This window comes from Primulina tabacum, chromosome 11 (genome assembly GCF_025594145.1).
Source record: "Primulina tabacum isolate GXHZ01 chromosome 11, ASM2559414v2, whole genome shotgun sequence".
Classification (NCBI taxonomy): Eukaryota; Viridiplantae; Streptophyta; class Magnoliopsida; order Lamiales; family Gesneriaceae; genus Primulina; species Primulina tabacum.
In genome coordinates this window covers 7,117,828-7,133,047 of record NC_134560.1, presented here as the reverse complement: position 1 = coordinate 7,133,047, position 15,220 = coordinate 7,117,828, and the positions used below count along the sequence as shown (strand labels likewise).

General features: G+C 32.7%; 2 protein-coding genes across 2 annotated transcripts; both read right to left on the bottom strand.

The window, feature by feature from the left end:
- Positions 1–7,789: 7,789 nt before the first annotated feature.
- LOC142518310 (RING-H2 finger protein ATL67-like) lies at positions 7,790–8,695 on the bottom strand. The gene has a single exon (XM_075621074.1). The coding sequence runs from the start codon at positions 8,577–8,579 to the stop codon at positions 7,971–7,973; it is 609 nt and encodes a 202-aa protein (XP_075477189.1). The 5' UTR covers positions 8,580–8,695; the 3' UTR covers positions 7,790–7,970.
- Positions 8,696–13,875: 5,180 nt separating this feature from the next.
- On the bottom strand, positions 13,876–14,553 carry LOC142518533 (desiccation-related protein PCC27-45-like). Its single transcript, XM_075621324.1, has 2 exons — positions 14,322–14,553; positions 13,876–14,197 (listed from the first exon to the last, which is right to left on the bottom strand). The coding sequence occupies exons 1-2, from the start codon at positions 14,522–14,524 to the stop codon at positions 13,945–13,947; spliced, it is 456 nt and encodes a 151-aa protein (XP_075477439.1). The 5' UTR covers positions 14,525–14,553; the 3' UTR covers positions 13,876–13,944.
- Between the last annotated feature and the right edge of the window lie 667 nt (positions 14,554–15,220).

The window sequence follows — 15,220 nt, the reverse complement described above, 5'->3', positions numbered from 1 at the left end:
ATTGTTCGTCACATTACCTCATTAGTCTTATTACGAGTCAATTTTTTTTTTAGAAAATTTGAGAAGTATATTTGTGAAAATCAACATTATATATTTATATTTAGATTACCTTAAGAGTGACGCATTAAAAAAAAAAAAGAGGAGTCACTAAGTGGTATAATATACTATGCGGTATAAAATGTTTATTTTGTTGTGAAAAAGTAAAAATTTATGTTAAAAAATAAAAATCTCAAACTCTCAAAATTTACCAAACTACATATTTTATAATATTTTTTCTCTACTCAATTGTATCAAATCTTTACAAATGGAGACCTATTTATAGGATTTCTTTGGAAAACAATCCAAAAACAATTTCATCATTACATACATCATCACACACTAATTTTCAATATTCAACACCTAATTTTACATAATTTTCAACATTCAACATTATAATTTTAAACACAAATATTTTTATATTTTCAACACTCCCCCTTGTGATGATGATCATGATACGATGATGTCTTCATTACGTGATTTTGTACTGTCTCGTTAAAAACCTTCCTAGGAAAAACCCATTGGGATAAAAACCATAGCAAGGGAAAAAGAGTGCAGTCATGTAAACTCCCCCTCATGTTGACATGAACAATTCTTCACAAATTTCGTAGATTGCGCATCCCAATATTATATATGTGCTTTCTGAATATTGTCGTAGGAAGTGCCTTTGTGAAGAGATCTGATGAGTTTTCACTTGATTGAATGTGACGAACATCAATACATTTATTCTTATCAAGCTCCTTGCTGAATGCGAAAAACTTAGGAGGAATATGTTTAGTCCTGTCGCTTTTTATGTATCCTTCTTTCATTTGAGCAACACATGCAGCATTATCTTCATATAGTATCACATGCTTCTCGTCGAATGATAATCCACATGAGATTTGGATATGTTGGCTCATTGATTTTAACCACACACATTCACGGCTTGCTTCATGTAGTGCAATAATCTCGGCATGATTTGATAAAGTTGTTACAAGCGTTTGTTTCTGTGAACGCCAAGAAATTGCAGTGCCTCCACGAGTAAATACATATCCAGTTTGGGAACGTGCCTTGTGTGGATCAGATAAGTATCCAGCATCGGCATAACCAATTATACTTGGATTAGCATCTTTTGAATACAAAAGTCCCAAGTCTGTCGTTCCTCGTAGATAACGGAATATATGTTTAATTCCGTTCCAGTGTCTCTTTGTTGGATATGTGCTAAATCTTGCCAACAAATTTACGGCAAAAGATATATCAGGCCTTGTACAATTTGTAAGATACATAAGGGCACCGATAGCACTTAGATATGGTACTTTTGGACCTAGAATATCTTCATCATCTTCACATGGACGGAATGGATCCTTTTCTATGTTTAATGATCTAACAATCATTGGAGTACTTAAAGGAATTGATTTATCCATATTAAAACGTTTAAGGATCTTTTCTGTATAATTTGTCTGGTGAACAAATATTCCACATTCTTTTTGTTCAATTTGTAAACACAGACAATACTTGGTTTTTCCAAGATCCTTCATTTCAAATTCTTCCTTCAAGTATGACACAACTTCTTGAATTTCCTTATTCGTTCCAATGATGTTTAAATCATCAACATATACAGCAATAATTACGCATCCGGATGTTGTTTTCTTAATGAAAACACAAGGGCATATTGAATTATTTACATATCCCTTTTTCATCAAGTGATCACTTAGTCGATTATACCACATTCGACCGGATTGCTTTAACCCATATAATTATCTGTGTAATTTCACAGAATAACATTCTCTGGGTTTTGAACTTTGTGCTTCAGGCATCTTAAATCCTTCAGGGATTTTCATATATATATTACTATCAAGTGATCCATATAAGTAAGCTGTAACAACATCCATAAGACGCATTTCTAAATTTTCAGATACCGCCGAGCTAATCAAATACCGAAACGTAATTGCATCCATTACGGGAGAATACGTTTCTTAATAATCAATTTCAGGCCTTTGAGAAAAATCTTGCGCAACAAGTCGAGCTTTATATCTTACTATTTCATTTTTCTCATTTCGCTTTCGAATAAAAACCTATTTGTATCAAACAGGTTTTACACCTTCAGATGTAAGGACTATAAGTCCAAAAATATTACGTTTATTTAGCGAATCCAATTCAACCTGGATGACTTCTTTCCATTTTATCCAATCCTGCCGATTTTTACATTCACCAAAAGATTTTGGTTCATGATCTTCATTATTATTTATGATGTCGATTGCAAATATATCATCAATTTCTTCTATATCTTTTCGGTTCCATATTTTTCCAGTATTAATATAATTGATAGAGATTTCATGATTCTCGTCAGTTTGTGGTTCTGACAGAACATTTTCATCATCATGTGTTTCTTCAGGAACACCATTCTCTATTTTGTGATCATCATGTGTTTCTTCATGAACATCATTCTTTATTTTGTGATCATCGTGTTTCTCTATGAATTTTCTTTTTCGAGGATTTTTATCCTTGGAACCGACTGGCCTTCCACGCTTCAGGCGTTTAATGACATCATGAGTATCTTCAATTTGTTTCTTCGGAATTTCAATTTGAGCAGGGGACATTTGCAGCATGTATATATGATTTAGTTACCCCTTTTGTGTCTGCAAATGCATTTGGTATTTGATTTGATATTCTTTGCAAGTGCACAAATTGCTGTACATCTTTTTCACATTGTTTTGTTCTTGGATCCAGATGTAACAATGATGATACATACCATGTAATTTCTTTTTCGGTATGTTTCTGTTCTCCCCCTAACATTGGAAAGATTTCCTCATTAAAATGACAATCAGCAAAACGTGCTGTGAACACGTCGCCTGTCTGAGGTTCAAGATATCGAATGATTGATGGACTATCATAACCGATATAAATTACAACCTTTCTTTGAGGTCCCATTTTCTTTCGTTGCGGTGGTGCAATAGGCACATACACCATACATCCAAAAATTCTCAGATGAGAAATGTCTGGTTCTTTACCAAATGCAAGATGCAATGGGGAGTATTTATGATATGCACTTGGTCTGATGCGAATTAATGAAGCAACATGTAAAATTGCATGTCCCCATATAGAAATAGGGAGCTTTGTTTTTTAATAATCATTGGTCTAGCAATCATTTGCAGACGTTTAATCAATGATTCAGCCAATCCATTATGTGTATGTACATGAGCAACATGATGCTCAACAATTATTCCCATAGACATACAATAATCATTGAAAGTTTGGGAAGTAAATTCACCAGCATTATCAAGTCTAATTTTCTTGATTGTATAATCGAGAAATTGATTCCTCAATTTTATTATTTGAGCAAGTAATCTTGCAAATGCAAAATTTCGAGTTGACAATAAACATACATGTGACCATCTGCTGGAGGCATCAATCAATACCATAAAGTATCTGAATGGTCCACATGGTGGATGTATTGGTCCACAAATATCACCCTGAATATGTTCAAGAAACATTGGTGATTCAGTTTGGATTTTGGCTGTTGATGGTCTTATAATAAGTTTTCCAAGAGAACATGCTTTATATTGAAACTTATTATTCTGAAAGATCTTCTGGTCTTTCAGCGGATGACCATGTGTATTTTCTATAATTCTTCGCATCATTGTTGAACCAGGATGTCCTAATCGATCATGCCAATTGGTTAATATTGAAGAATTATCAACTACCATGTTTGATTCAATGGGACTTATATGTGCATAATGCAATCCAGTAGGGAGCATTGGTAGTTTTTCAATCACATATTTCTTTCCTGATTTATATGTGATAAGACACATATACTTCTCATTCTCTTCATTCATTGTTTGAGTATCATAACCATGGGAATATATATCATTAAAACTCAACAAATTTTTTTTCGATTGTGGTGAATATAAAGCATCAATGATCAAAAATTTTGTACCATTAGGTAACAAAAATTGTGTTTTACCACATCCTTTAATCAAGGCTACAGGACCTGATATTGTATTCACCGTTGTTTTTGTTGGTTTTAGTTCCAAGAAATATCTTTTATCTCGGAGGATAGTGTGTGTTGTACCATTATCGGGTATGCAAACTTCAGCTTTGCTCATAGCATTTTCCATATTTGAACTTAAAAAAAAATATGCAATGAAATAAAATTACTGACAATACATATGTAAATATAACACATATCATAATTGTACAATAAAATATTATTATATGAATACATGAAAAATAAATTATTGTACATTTATATTCTACCATTATATTGTTCATTTTCAGAGAAATCATTGAGAAAATATGTAGCATCAATATAGTTCATTTCTATACCACCAACATATTGATCATTTCTAGTGAAATCATTCATAAAATCAGCAGCATCAAAATGAGTTGAATCAGTCAAACGGTCACTTCGTTCAGTGAAGTTGGTCTCTTTTTCTTTCCCCTTTATCGATTCTTTATAGAGCTTGCAAAGGTGCTCAGGGGCTCGACAAATACGAGACCAATGTCCTGGAGTGCCGCATCTGAAACAAGAACTTTCAAATCTTTTCGAGTGATTTTTATTAACACTCATGTTCTCATGATGCCTTTTCTGCGGATGGTTCGTGACGCCCTTTTAAGATGAGTTATAAAAATAAATATCTCTATTATTTTCAAAACCACGGTCTCGACCACGAGCAATTCCACGTCCACGTCCACGTCCACGACCTCGACCTCGACCTCGACCTCGACCAAAACCTTGTCTCTGGATTTGATTTTGGTTTCCAGGTTTAAATTCATTTTTAATCACATCATTTACTTCTGGAAATGCTGTTGATCCAGTGGGTCGGGACTGATGATTTCTCATTAATAGCTCATTGTTCTTTTCCGCCACAAGAAGACATGCGATGAGTTCAGAATATCTCGCAAATCCACGCACTCTATATTGTTACTGTAAAGTTATATTTGATGCGTGAAACGTGGAAAATGTTTTTTCAAGCATTTCCGATTCTGTAACCTCATGTCCACAAAATTTTAGCTGCGAGATTATTCGATACATCGCTGAATTATAATCACTGACTTTCTTAAAATCTTGGAATCTTAACATATTCCATTCATCAAGGGCGGTCGGAAGTATAACTTCCCTTATATGAACAAATCTTTCTTTCAATCATTTCCACAGAGCCATGAGATCTTTTTCGATGAGATATTCACATTTTAAATCTTCATCGAGATGTCGACGCAAAAATATTATAGCTTTTGTTTTTCTTGTGATGAAGATATACCATTTTCTTTAATGGTCTCGCTTAGACTCAATGACTCAAGATGCATTTCTACATCGAGAGTCCATGGCATATAATTTTTTCCCGTGATGTCGAGCGCAACAAATTCGAGCTTTGTCAAATTTGACATGGTGGTACTAAAAAATTACGATGCATTTTATTAGTTAATGAATATTGCAATACAAAGTAATGGATAAACAACAAGTACAAGCATTTGTAAAAATAAAGAAAACACACGAGGAGGATATTCTCCGATAAATAAAAGACTCGTGAGTATGATAACCAAAATAATTAAAAATAATCTTGAGAAAGCTATCTTCTTTTTTCTTCGAAAATTTGATGAAGAATAATTTTTAGAAAATAGGAGAAAGTTGGAGTGATTGAAAGAGTTTGTGAGATCATATTTATAGGACAAAAACTAGCCGTTTTGTTACCGTTTATGACCGTTGGTGTACCAAAAAATAAATGTATGTATTTGTATAATTTTACGGTAATAATATGGTGTATAAAATATTAGTCATGTTTAAATAATTATGTATATCATATCACATTATTATAATGAAGTGTCATAAGTTATTTTGTTTAAAACCTTATAGGCTTTTATACTTGTCGTATCTGTAACGCCCACACACACCTGGGAAACTTCCCAGGAGGTCACCCATCCCAAAATTGCCCCAAGTCAAGCACACGCTTAACTTTGGAGTTCTTATGTGATGAGCTACCGAAAAAAAGATGCACCTTCGTGATATGAGTAGTACAAATCAAATCTTTTAAGCCCTCTTCAACTGTGCAGTCCATTACATTGAACAGCCTCGAAATCCCTCTCATTCCGGTGTGGGATCGGTTCATTCATGTTACCTCCACCTAGAAGCCTGCCAGGAGCCGCACATTGTCCGTGCAACCTCATGGCACCGACGATCACCCCCCGTCCTCTTCGGCCCCGGGCCTCACAGTATCCCTTACCAGGAGTGTGGGATGTCGTCTTAACATCCTCCCAGGATTTATATCAAGTTTTTGAAAAATTTATTTTTATTATTTCTAATAATAACATGATATTATATATTAAATATATACACAATAAATAAATAACAGTAAAATAAATATTATTACTTTTGTTACCTTTTTCTTCTGTTTAAAGCTTGGAAAAGTATGGAAGACTTTTAGAGCTTCGTGCTGATAACGTGTTGTGAAAAGGTAAAAATTTAATGTAAAAAGTAAAAATCTCAAACTCTCAAAATTTATCAAACTACACACTTTATAATATTTTTCTCTCTACTCAATTGTATCAAATCTTTACAAATGGACACCTATTTATAAGATTTCTTTGGAAAACAATCCAAAAACAATTTCATCATTACATACATCATCACACACTAATTTTCAATATTCAACACCTAATTTTACCTAATTTTCAACATTCAACATTATAATTTTAAACACAAATATTTTTCATATTTTCAACATATTTAAGTATTGACACGTAAGGTTAAAATTCTGCCCAAAAATAAAATGAAAAGAAAAGCCAAAGAAGATGTACCCCATAACTTCATGAGTATGTTCTTTGATACGGTTTCACGAATTTTTATCTGTGAGTCGGGTCAACCCTACCGATATTCACAATAAAAAGTGATACTCTTAGCATAAAAAGTAATATTTTTCATGGATGACCCAAATAAGATATTTGTCTCACAAAATACGACCCGTGAGATCGTCTCACACAAATTTTTGCCAAAACAAATTATATATATTGATAATATTATAAAGCGTAGTCAAATTTCATTTGACTTGACTGCGAGTCGATCAAAGATGCGTTGACTTCTAACTCAATATATTTATGTCTAATTGGGGTGTTATGGGTAAATTCATCTGACTTTTCAATCAATTTTTATTTAGATAAATTTTAAATTCATAGTAATCTGATTGTATTTCCAATTATTCACTCACTTCTTCACATCCAATTTGTACGGAAGTGTAGAGAAAAGATAATGAAAATATAATAATTACAACAATTGTAGATGTTTCAAACTCATATTTTAAATAGATGATAATTATACACATGTATATAATTTTGATATTGTTTCTGTCAATTATGTACATATTTGTGTCTATCAATGAAATAACGTACATCTATTATATGTGATATAACATATCCAAATTTTACACACACAAATAAATAAATAAATATATATATATATACATATATATATATATGTATGTATGAATTTAAAATTTATCTAAATAAAATTGATAAAAAAATAGATGAATTTGCCTATTACACCCCAATTAAACATATATATTGATTTAGAAGTCAACGCATATTTGATTGAGTTGACTCGCAGTCAAGTCAAATGAAATTTGAAATCTTATTTTCAATGTCACAAACACATTACTTGGTAAAATTAGTAACAAAATACTAAATTCATAACAGGTTGACAAAGAAAAAGACATTTTTAAACTTGCTATCTTCTATTTTTAATATCCAATCAAATCAAATATTAATATATATATATATCCATTGCGTAAAAAACAGACATAAAAAAGCTTAAAATAAATAATCCCACTAAAACAATTAATGCCAGCCACGACCAAAAGCAACCCAAAACCTTTTTACAATTTCAAAAAAACACCCCACCACCCTATCCCAAAAATAGCAATCGACCCCTTAATAATTCTTCAATCACCACTTCACCCCTAACATTATGCTCTCCTACGGCCATCGGAGTATTGAGAGAGCGGCACCACTTCCTGCAACGGCGTGGACAGCGGCGTTGGCAACGGAGAGTTCCGGCAAACAGGGCACGAAGCATTCAGCTTAAGCCACGCATCCACACACATAACGTGGAAGCAGTGCCTACAATCCGGTAGCATCCTCAGCATTTCCGCTTCCCTATACTCGCACAAACAGATCGAACAAACGTTTTCGTTTCCCGCGTTCCCGTTTCCCTTCGAGAAGACGAACTTCGGGTACGAGTTAATGACCGCTTGATCGAGCCCGACGACGACGTTTTGCGAGTCGCTCTCGTCATCCTCGGCGACGAAGATTATCCGGGGGAGGTAGACGCTGTTCTCAGTGGAGGGGTTCTGGTCTGTAGAAGACGGGGAGCGACGGTGTTGTCTGCGTCGGCGTGTGGTTGCTGAACGGCAGCAGATATAGGAGGCGAGAAGGACGGTGGAGAAGAGAACGAGGAATCCGAAGGCAATAGCGATAGCGTAGCCGAGACCTATGGAACTGAGGTTCTGAGAGAAAGAGGATTTGACAGTTGTGGTGGTTAGCGGCGGCGGCGGTATGGGTAGGGTGGCGGACATTGGGAGAGGAGGAAAGTGGTGGTGGGGAAGAAAAGGGCCATCCGGAAGGAAGAGGAAAATGAGGGGTACAATGGGGTAAGGGAGAAAGTGGGTGAGGCGCTTAGTTGCAGCATTTAATACACAGCAACTCATTTAATTTTCAACATGGGAAGATGATGCTGACAACAACTATCAAAACTCTTACAAAAATAATTAAAATTATATAATAAAAAAACAATAGAATATAACTGAAACTTGACCATACTGATAACTAAAAAAGACTAAATTTCTTGTGAGGTGGTTTCACGAATCATAATTTGTGAGACAGACGGGTCAATCCTACAGATATTCACAATAAAAAGTAATGCACTTAGCATAAAAAGTAATAATTTTCATGGATGACCCAAATAAGAGATTTGTGTCACAATTACGACTCGTGAGACCTTCTCACATAAATTTTTGCATAACTAAAATTATAAACAGACAATAACGCTGATAAAAAAATATATTTTTTCTCTAATTGTATTCTACAAGTAATTGTTTTTTTCCACTTGAATATCAACAAATTGTAGTATGAAAGAGTTCATGAATCCAATGAATGGTATGCTTCCAATTGTTGAGGAACATTGAATAGGAGTTTTGGAGCGTCGTTTTGGGTTAACGTTGTTGTGAAATTTGAATTGTGTAATTTGGAATGGGAATTCAAATAGGTTATTGCCATAAATGATAATAAATGGGATTACAAAACATCAATTTTGACATTCATATACCAGTTACTGGATCAATATTTCAATATTAAATGTCAATTTAAATTTCAAATGTACAAGGATTAAAACAAAATTTCTAGATAAAATATAAAAATAAGATGTACGATCTAATTAAACTTATAGAAAAAAATCCATTAAAGAAAAATTAAAATATTTTGGTACATAAACTATTGACAAATTGATACATAAACTATTATAAATGATTTAATTGATATATAATCGAACTACAAAGTCAAATTTGTCCTTAACTTAATTGTTTTTAAGCTTTAAATTTTTTTAAATAAATAGAACAATTTACACATTTTTTTCAAGTTTTTTTTGAAAAAAACGAGTATTTATTTTTTAAAAAATATATTATGATAAATAAGTAATATAGTCTTTATATTAAAATATTAGAATTATTATTTATTATAAATATATCTCAACATATAAATTATATAATAAAATATAATATATTTTAAACATATTCATAAAAATATAATAAATTAACTATTATTTTTTTATCAATAATTTGTAGCTATATATTAAGAAAATTATAACTAATAAATAAATCACATATGTAGCAAAAAAAAAAAATTAATATACTGATAAAATATAATAAAATAAATATTCGTCCTAGAGTTGGGAAAAATGTTTCACATGAAAATTATAAATCATGCAAAGAACAATTATTCTAGATAAAAAAAGGCTTCCGGAGCATCAACACAACCCTTTCATTTTCCCGATTTTTTTTTATTCTGATAGTCGAAAGCTTCTTACATTTGATCAGGCGGTATCGTACCGAAAATCATACACCATACAGCAAATTACGATATAAGAAAATTCATACCGATACTGTACCGAAAATTTCGGTACATATAACTAGCATACAGATTATACCGAAATTTCGATACGGTATTGGTATATACCGTTTTATACCGAAAAAAACCTTACATTTAATTTTATTATATATATATATATATTTATTGTTTTAAAATATTATATATTTAAAATTTTTGTACATTTTCTCGATATTTCGGTATTCCGGTATATATCGAAATTTTCAAATTGCATACTGTTACCGTACCCAAAAATTCGATTAATTCGGCATTTTTTCGGTAGGATAATTTCGTTATACCGAAAATTCGGTATTTTTTCCCAACCCTACATTTGATTGATACATTTATGATAATCTTCATAGCTTTTCAATTGTAATTTATTTTAAAATAAAAAATATTTATTTTATTATATTTTTATGAATATATTAAAATATAACCTTACATATGATTTATTTGTTGATTTTTAATTTTCTAATATATATAATATAGGCAGAGAAAAAATAATTTTATTATATATTTATAAATATTTAAAAAAATTATTATCTAATAATTCCAATATTTTTTTCAAAAAATTATTATAGTTATTTATTATAATATAATTTTATTTTGTTTTATAATTTAAAATAATTATAGTTTAATTTAATAAAAATAATTGGACTTAAAAAAATTTTGACGGAGTAATTTTGTTTTTATTTGGATTATATACCAATTAAATTATTTACAATAGTTTTTTTTAAAATACCAATCTGTCAGATTATCATTATTTTATACAGTGTTCTAAACTTCGACCAAGACTGCCGACCAATCGCCAACCGACCGCATCAAGCCTATACGACCTTAGGGTGGTAATATGATGACCTAATGTGGGGCCCAAGGTCCGACATCTATTTCTAATAACTATAAATAAGGGAATTTTTTTTAACTTTTCTAAAATAAAATGGCAGCATCTCCCCTAAAATAGGAGCATCCAAAAATATAAAAACATGTTTCAAGCAAAAAGCCAAAGATACAAAGACAGTTCTAACAAAACAAACGATTTAGTAAAACACATAACATGTGGGTCATAGACCGACATAAACATCGACAAAATAATTTACAAGTCCCAAATGTTGAAATATAAGTTTTTAACATGCCAAAATAAACTAGTGAACCAAAACAATCCAAGTATCATTAAATAGCTTCTAAGACCCGAGAATCTCAATCTAACTCGCATCTTTCGCCTGAAGCTGTACTCTGACATCCCAGGACTCACAGTCACCTACCGTCAAGCACATGAAAACAAGAGGTAACTGACATGTCGGTGAGTATAAACTCAGTATGATACAATCAATAACATATGAGAATTAAAATGACAACTAGTTCATATGAAATCCATAAAGATGCAATATAATGCAATTCATGATCAGAAGCTGCGGCTACCAATAAATCTAAATATTAAGTGAATCATTTGGTCATAAGGTATCCAAGGAAAGAGAATCCCCCAGCAACATCCGTCGACTCATCCGCTCGAGGTAGGTGCTTTGTTCTACAATTCCAGGACTATGATGTTCATATAGAAAGTGTTCAAGCCATAGCAGCAATCTCTGCATACACTATGCCAACTCAACTATAGCCATATACGTCCTATATATCAAGGCGACCTCTGTCATATCAAATCTGAATCGAAAAGTAGCTCAAGATGCAATACAATTATGCAAATCAATATCATCAACTTGATATCATAATAATTCATCTCGAGACAACAATCATCAATAAATCATAAGTAATTCATCGAATCACAGAAATTATAATTTAAAATAAAAATGATATTTTTACCTCGTATGTTACCGACCGTAACATACTTTTCAAATATTATCAAAAACAGATCGAAAGATGTGGTTGAGAAGTCTTGAACCCCCGAAATCTACTATAATATCAACAAAGTACAATATCAACTAATTCTTATTCCATCCAAGTATTCGACCCAAAACCAATTAAAAATATGATATACTGATAAACAAACCTTGATTCAATATTAAACAAGGTTGAGAAATCTTGAATCCCCGAAGTCTACTATAATATCAACAAAGTAAAATATCAACTAATTCTTATTCCATCCAAGTATTCGACCCAAAACCAACTAAAAATATGATATACTGATAAACAAACCTTGATTCAATATTAAACAAGGTTGAGAAGTCTTGAACCCCCGAAGTCTAATATAATATCAACAAAGTACAATATCAACTAATTCTTATTCCATCCAAGTATTCGACCCAAAACCAACTAAAAATATGATATACTGATAAACAAACCTTGATTTAATATTAAACAACTTAAAGTAAATAATCTTGAGCCAACTCAAGTCAATATTTCAATGGAATATGAAAAAAATATTAAGAACTCAAATTATTTTTCCAAACAGAGCGGTTTTTGTACAAAATTCACAATTAATTCAACAATGCATCAAATCAAGATCCGCAAATTGGATATGCAAGAAAACTCAATTATCTAAGTTTTCTTAGTAGAAACCATTTTCAAAATTTCAGTGGCCATTCTACACAGCTCAAATATAGAATTTGATTGTGACACTGTTTGGTAGAAAAATCATATCAAATCCAATTCTAATTGGATTTTCATTTTTCCAGCAGTTAAAGAAAGCTAACAAATAGATCTACAAGTTCTATTTGAACCACAATCAAGATTATTAGTGCACAATATGTATAAACCCGAAAATCAGAAGCAAAAGCTGTAAACTCACCAAAAACTAACTGAAACAAGCTGGGAAACGAGCTGAAAAACAACAGCTTCGATCCAGCTGAATACTTGCTCAAAATCACTGATTATGGCTTGAATTGAAGTTTAGGATGTTAGGAATACAATCATTCGAGAATTTTTAAGTTTCAAGTTCGAACAGATGAGTTATAACGATTATACGATAACTGTAACAGTTGTGACGATAATTGGGTTTGAAAATAGCTTCTTTCTTTTTCTTTCTTGTTCGTTCTCACTCTATCTATTCTATTTTATTAAGATTTAGCACATGATACTAATTACCTAGAAAGACACCAACTTTTTCTTCCAATTTTACCTTTATATGATACTAATATTACACTTTTGTTTTTTGTTTTAATTTCAACACACATTTTTATTTTTTTTATTTCAACAATTCAAATATCAATTTAGTCACTTCTTAAATTGTCAAATTACACTTTAGTCCATCGATAATGATAAAAAAATTTGCGTGTACATAATAACTAGTTTAAAGTAAATTTGGGTGCATATATATATATATATATATATAGTGAAGATTTCGGCGACGGGACGATGGTCTTTAGAAATTTCTAAAACGGGTAGACATGATGAGAGAGGAAGAGATGAACGATGGAAATTTGGAAATAGATGAAAGATCTAGGATTAGATTACAAGGAAAGATATACAAGTTATTGGACCAGTTAATGAGACAAGCCCATTAGTTTTCAAACGGGCTTCGTTCATCCTTTCTTTCTTTGTTTATGCATCTTAGCTCTCCGCCGGATGTATAGTCCCCGGGTGGTTAGTAATTATACCACGTAATAATTAAACGCCACAAACTTATTTCTCGACATATCAATAAACAGACCCTCTCCGATTCGATCCCCTCCCCGTGTGTTGTAATAAAATAAATAAATAAATAAATAAATAAACAGCCCCTCCCAAATTATTATGCATTAGGGGGATTGATTACTCGAACATACAAACAAAGCTGCTTAATTAGTAGTAGAAAACATCATTTTTTTCATAAGATTTGGCCAAGAAATTCATACATGCCCATTATTAGTTCTATTTAAAGAAGTCGGAGAAAGAGGGAAGCTTCATCTCCCCCTTCTGAGAAACGGGAATGGTTATGTTTCCGACGATGGGGAGGTCCACAACGAGCTTGATCTCGAGCAAGTAGTCCACGTCCCAGTCGGCGCCGATGTCCTTGATCAAGCTCACTAGCACACTGTGTGGCACCTTTATTCCTACGTCTAGCACCGTATCGTCGTTTCCTTTCAAAGATCCTGGATCCGGAATCTCACCCGAAGCTATCACCCTACATCCATGTCCATCGAAATCAATCCATTAACAGTTCTATTTTATTTTATTTTTTCGACATAATAACAAAAAGTGTCACATTTGACAAATAACAAGGAATTTATTAGAGAGAGAGAGAGAACCTGTCGACGCTTTTGAGTGAGTACTCGATGTCGCAGATGGGAATGGAGACGCCGTAAGGATTTTTAACGGAGACCTTGGCCAAATAAGTGATCCCCTGACGACCGACGTCTTTGAGATCGACGTCCGTTATCGAAGCCTCAGGCTTCTTCATGTCAGCCACTTTGTCGGCGACAAAATTCTTAGCCTTGTCCACCAAATTCATTTTCGATTGAGTGCAATTCAAACAGCGAATGCGGGCTTTATAATGGGACGGGACACGTGTTGGATTCTATTCTGGCCACCTGCTCCGCGTAGCGACATCTGTGGGACGAAAACGCGAGTGCTGCAAACGCGTGTTAATGGATCACATTTGAATAGGAATTAAAGAATAATTCCCCAAAACAACTGCGTACATAGGTGGAGCTAGTTCAATTTTTTTTTATTTATTTTAAAAAAAAGGAAAATTCTCGATCTGCGGGCTAGATACCATCCTGTTCATGATTCTTAGAGGATCATCCATTCGCATTAGCTTCAGACAATAACAAAGATCGCCCATATCCCACGACCCACCGTGCTGGAAAGTAACTTTCTCTATTTCGACCTTGGCTTCTGCGCGGTTATATGTCTTCCCAGCAATCGTTCTCATCGTGGGATCTTGAAAATATGATCTAAACGATAAGAAATGCAACTCTTTTACTCATTCAAAAGCAATAGTCATGTTGTATTGTATGTAGTTTTATCTAATACGCATCGAAATACACCGTTCGGAAAACATAAAGAATCATTCTATACAGAATAGATGGTTGGGTACGTATGATTATCTTGGCTAATTCATTTCGGTTATTCTTTTTTTTTTTCTACTGACAAAAATTTGTATGAAACGATCTCACGGGTCGTATTTTGTGAGACGAATCTCTTA

What these genes read in the sequence shown, in the direction of transcription:
- LOC142518533 (XM_075621324.1), bottom strand. Translation starts at nt 14,524, where the DNA reads ATGAATTTGGTGGACAAGGCTAAGAATTTTGTCGCCGACAAAGTGGCT. An exon ending in TCACTCAAAAGCGTCGACAG is followed by an intron (nt 14,198 to 14,321) that starts GTTCTCTCTCTC and finishes ACATGGATGTAG; the next exon opens with GGTGATAGCTTCGGGTGAGA.
- LOC142518310 (XM_075621074.1), bottom strand. Translation starts at nt 8,579, where the DNA reads ATGTCCGCCACCCTACCCATACCGCCGCCGCCGCTAACCACCACAACT.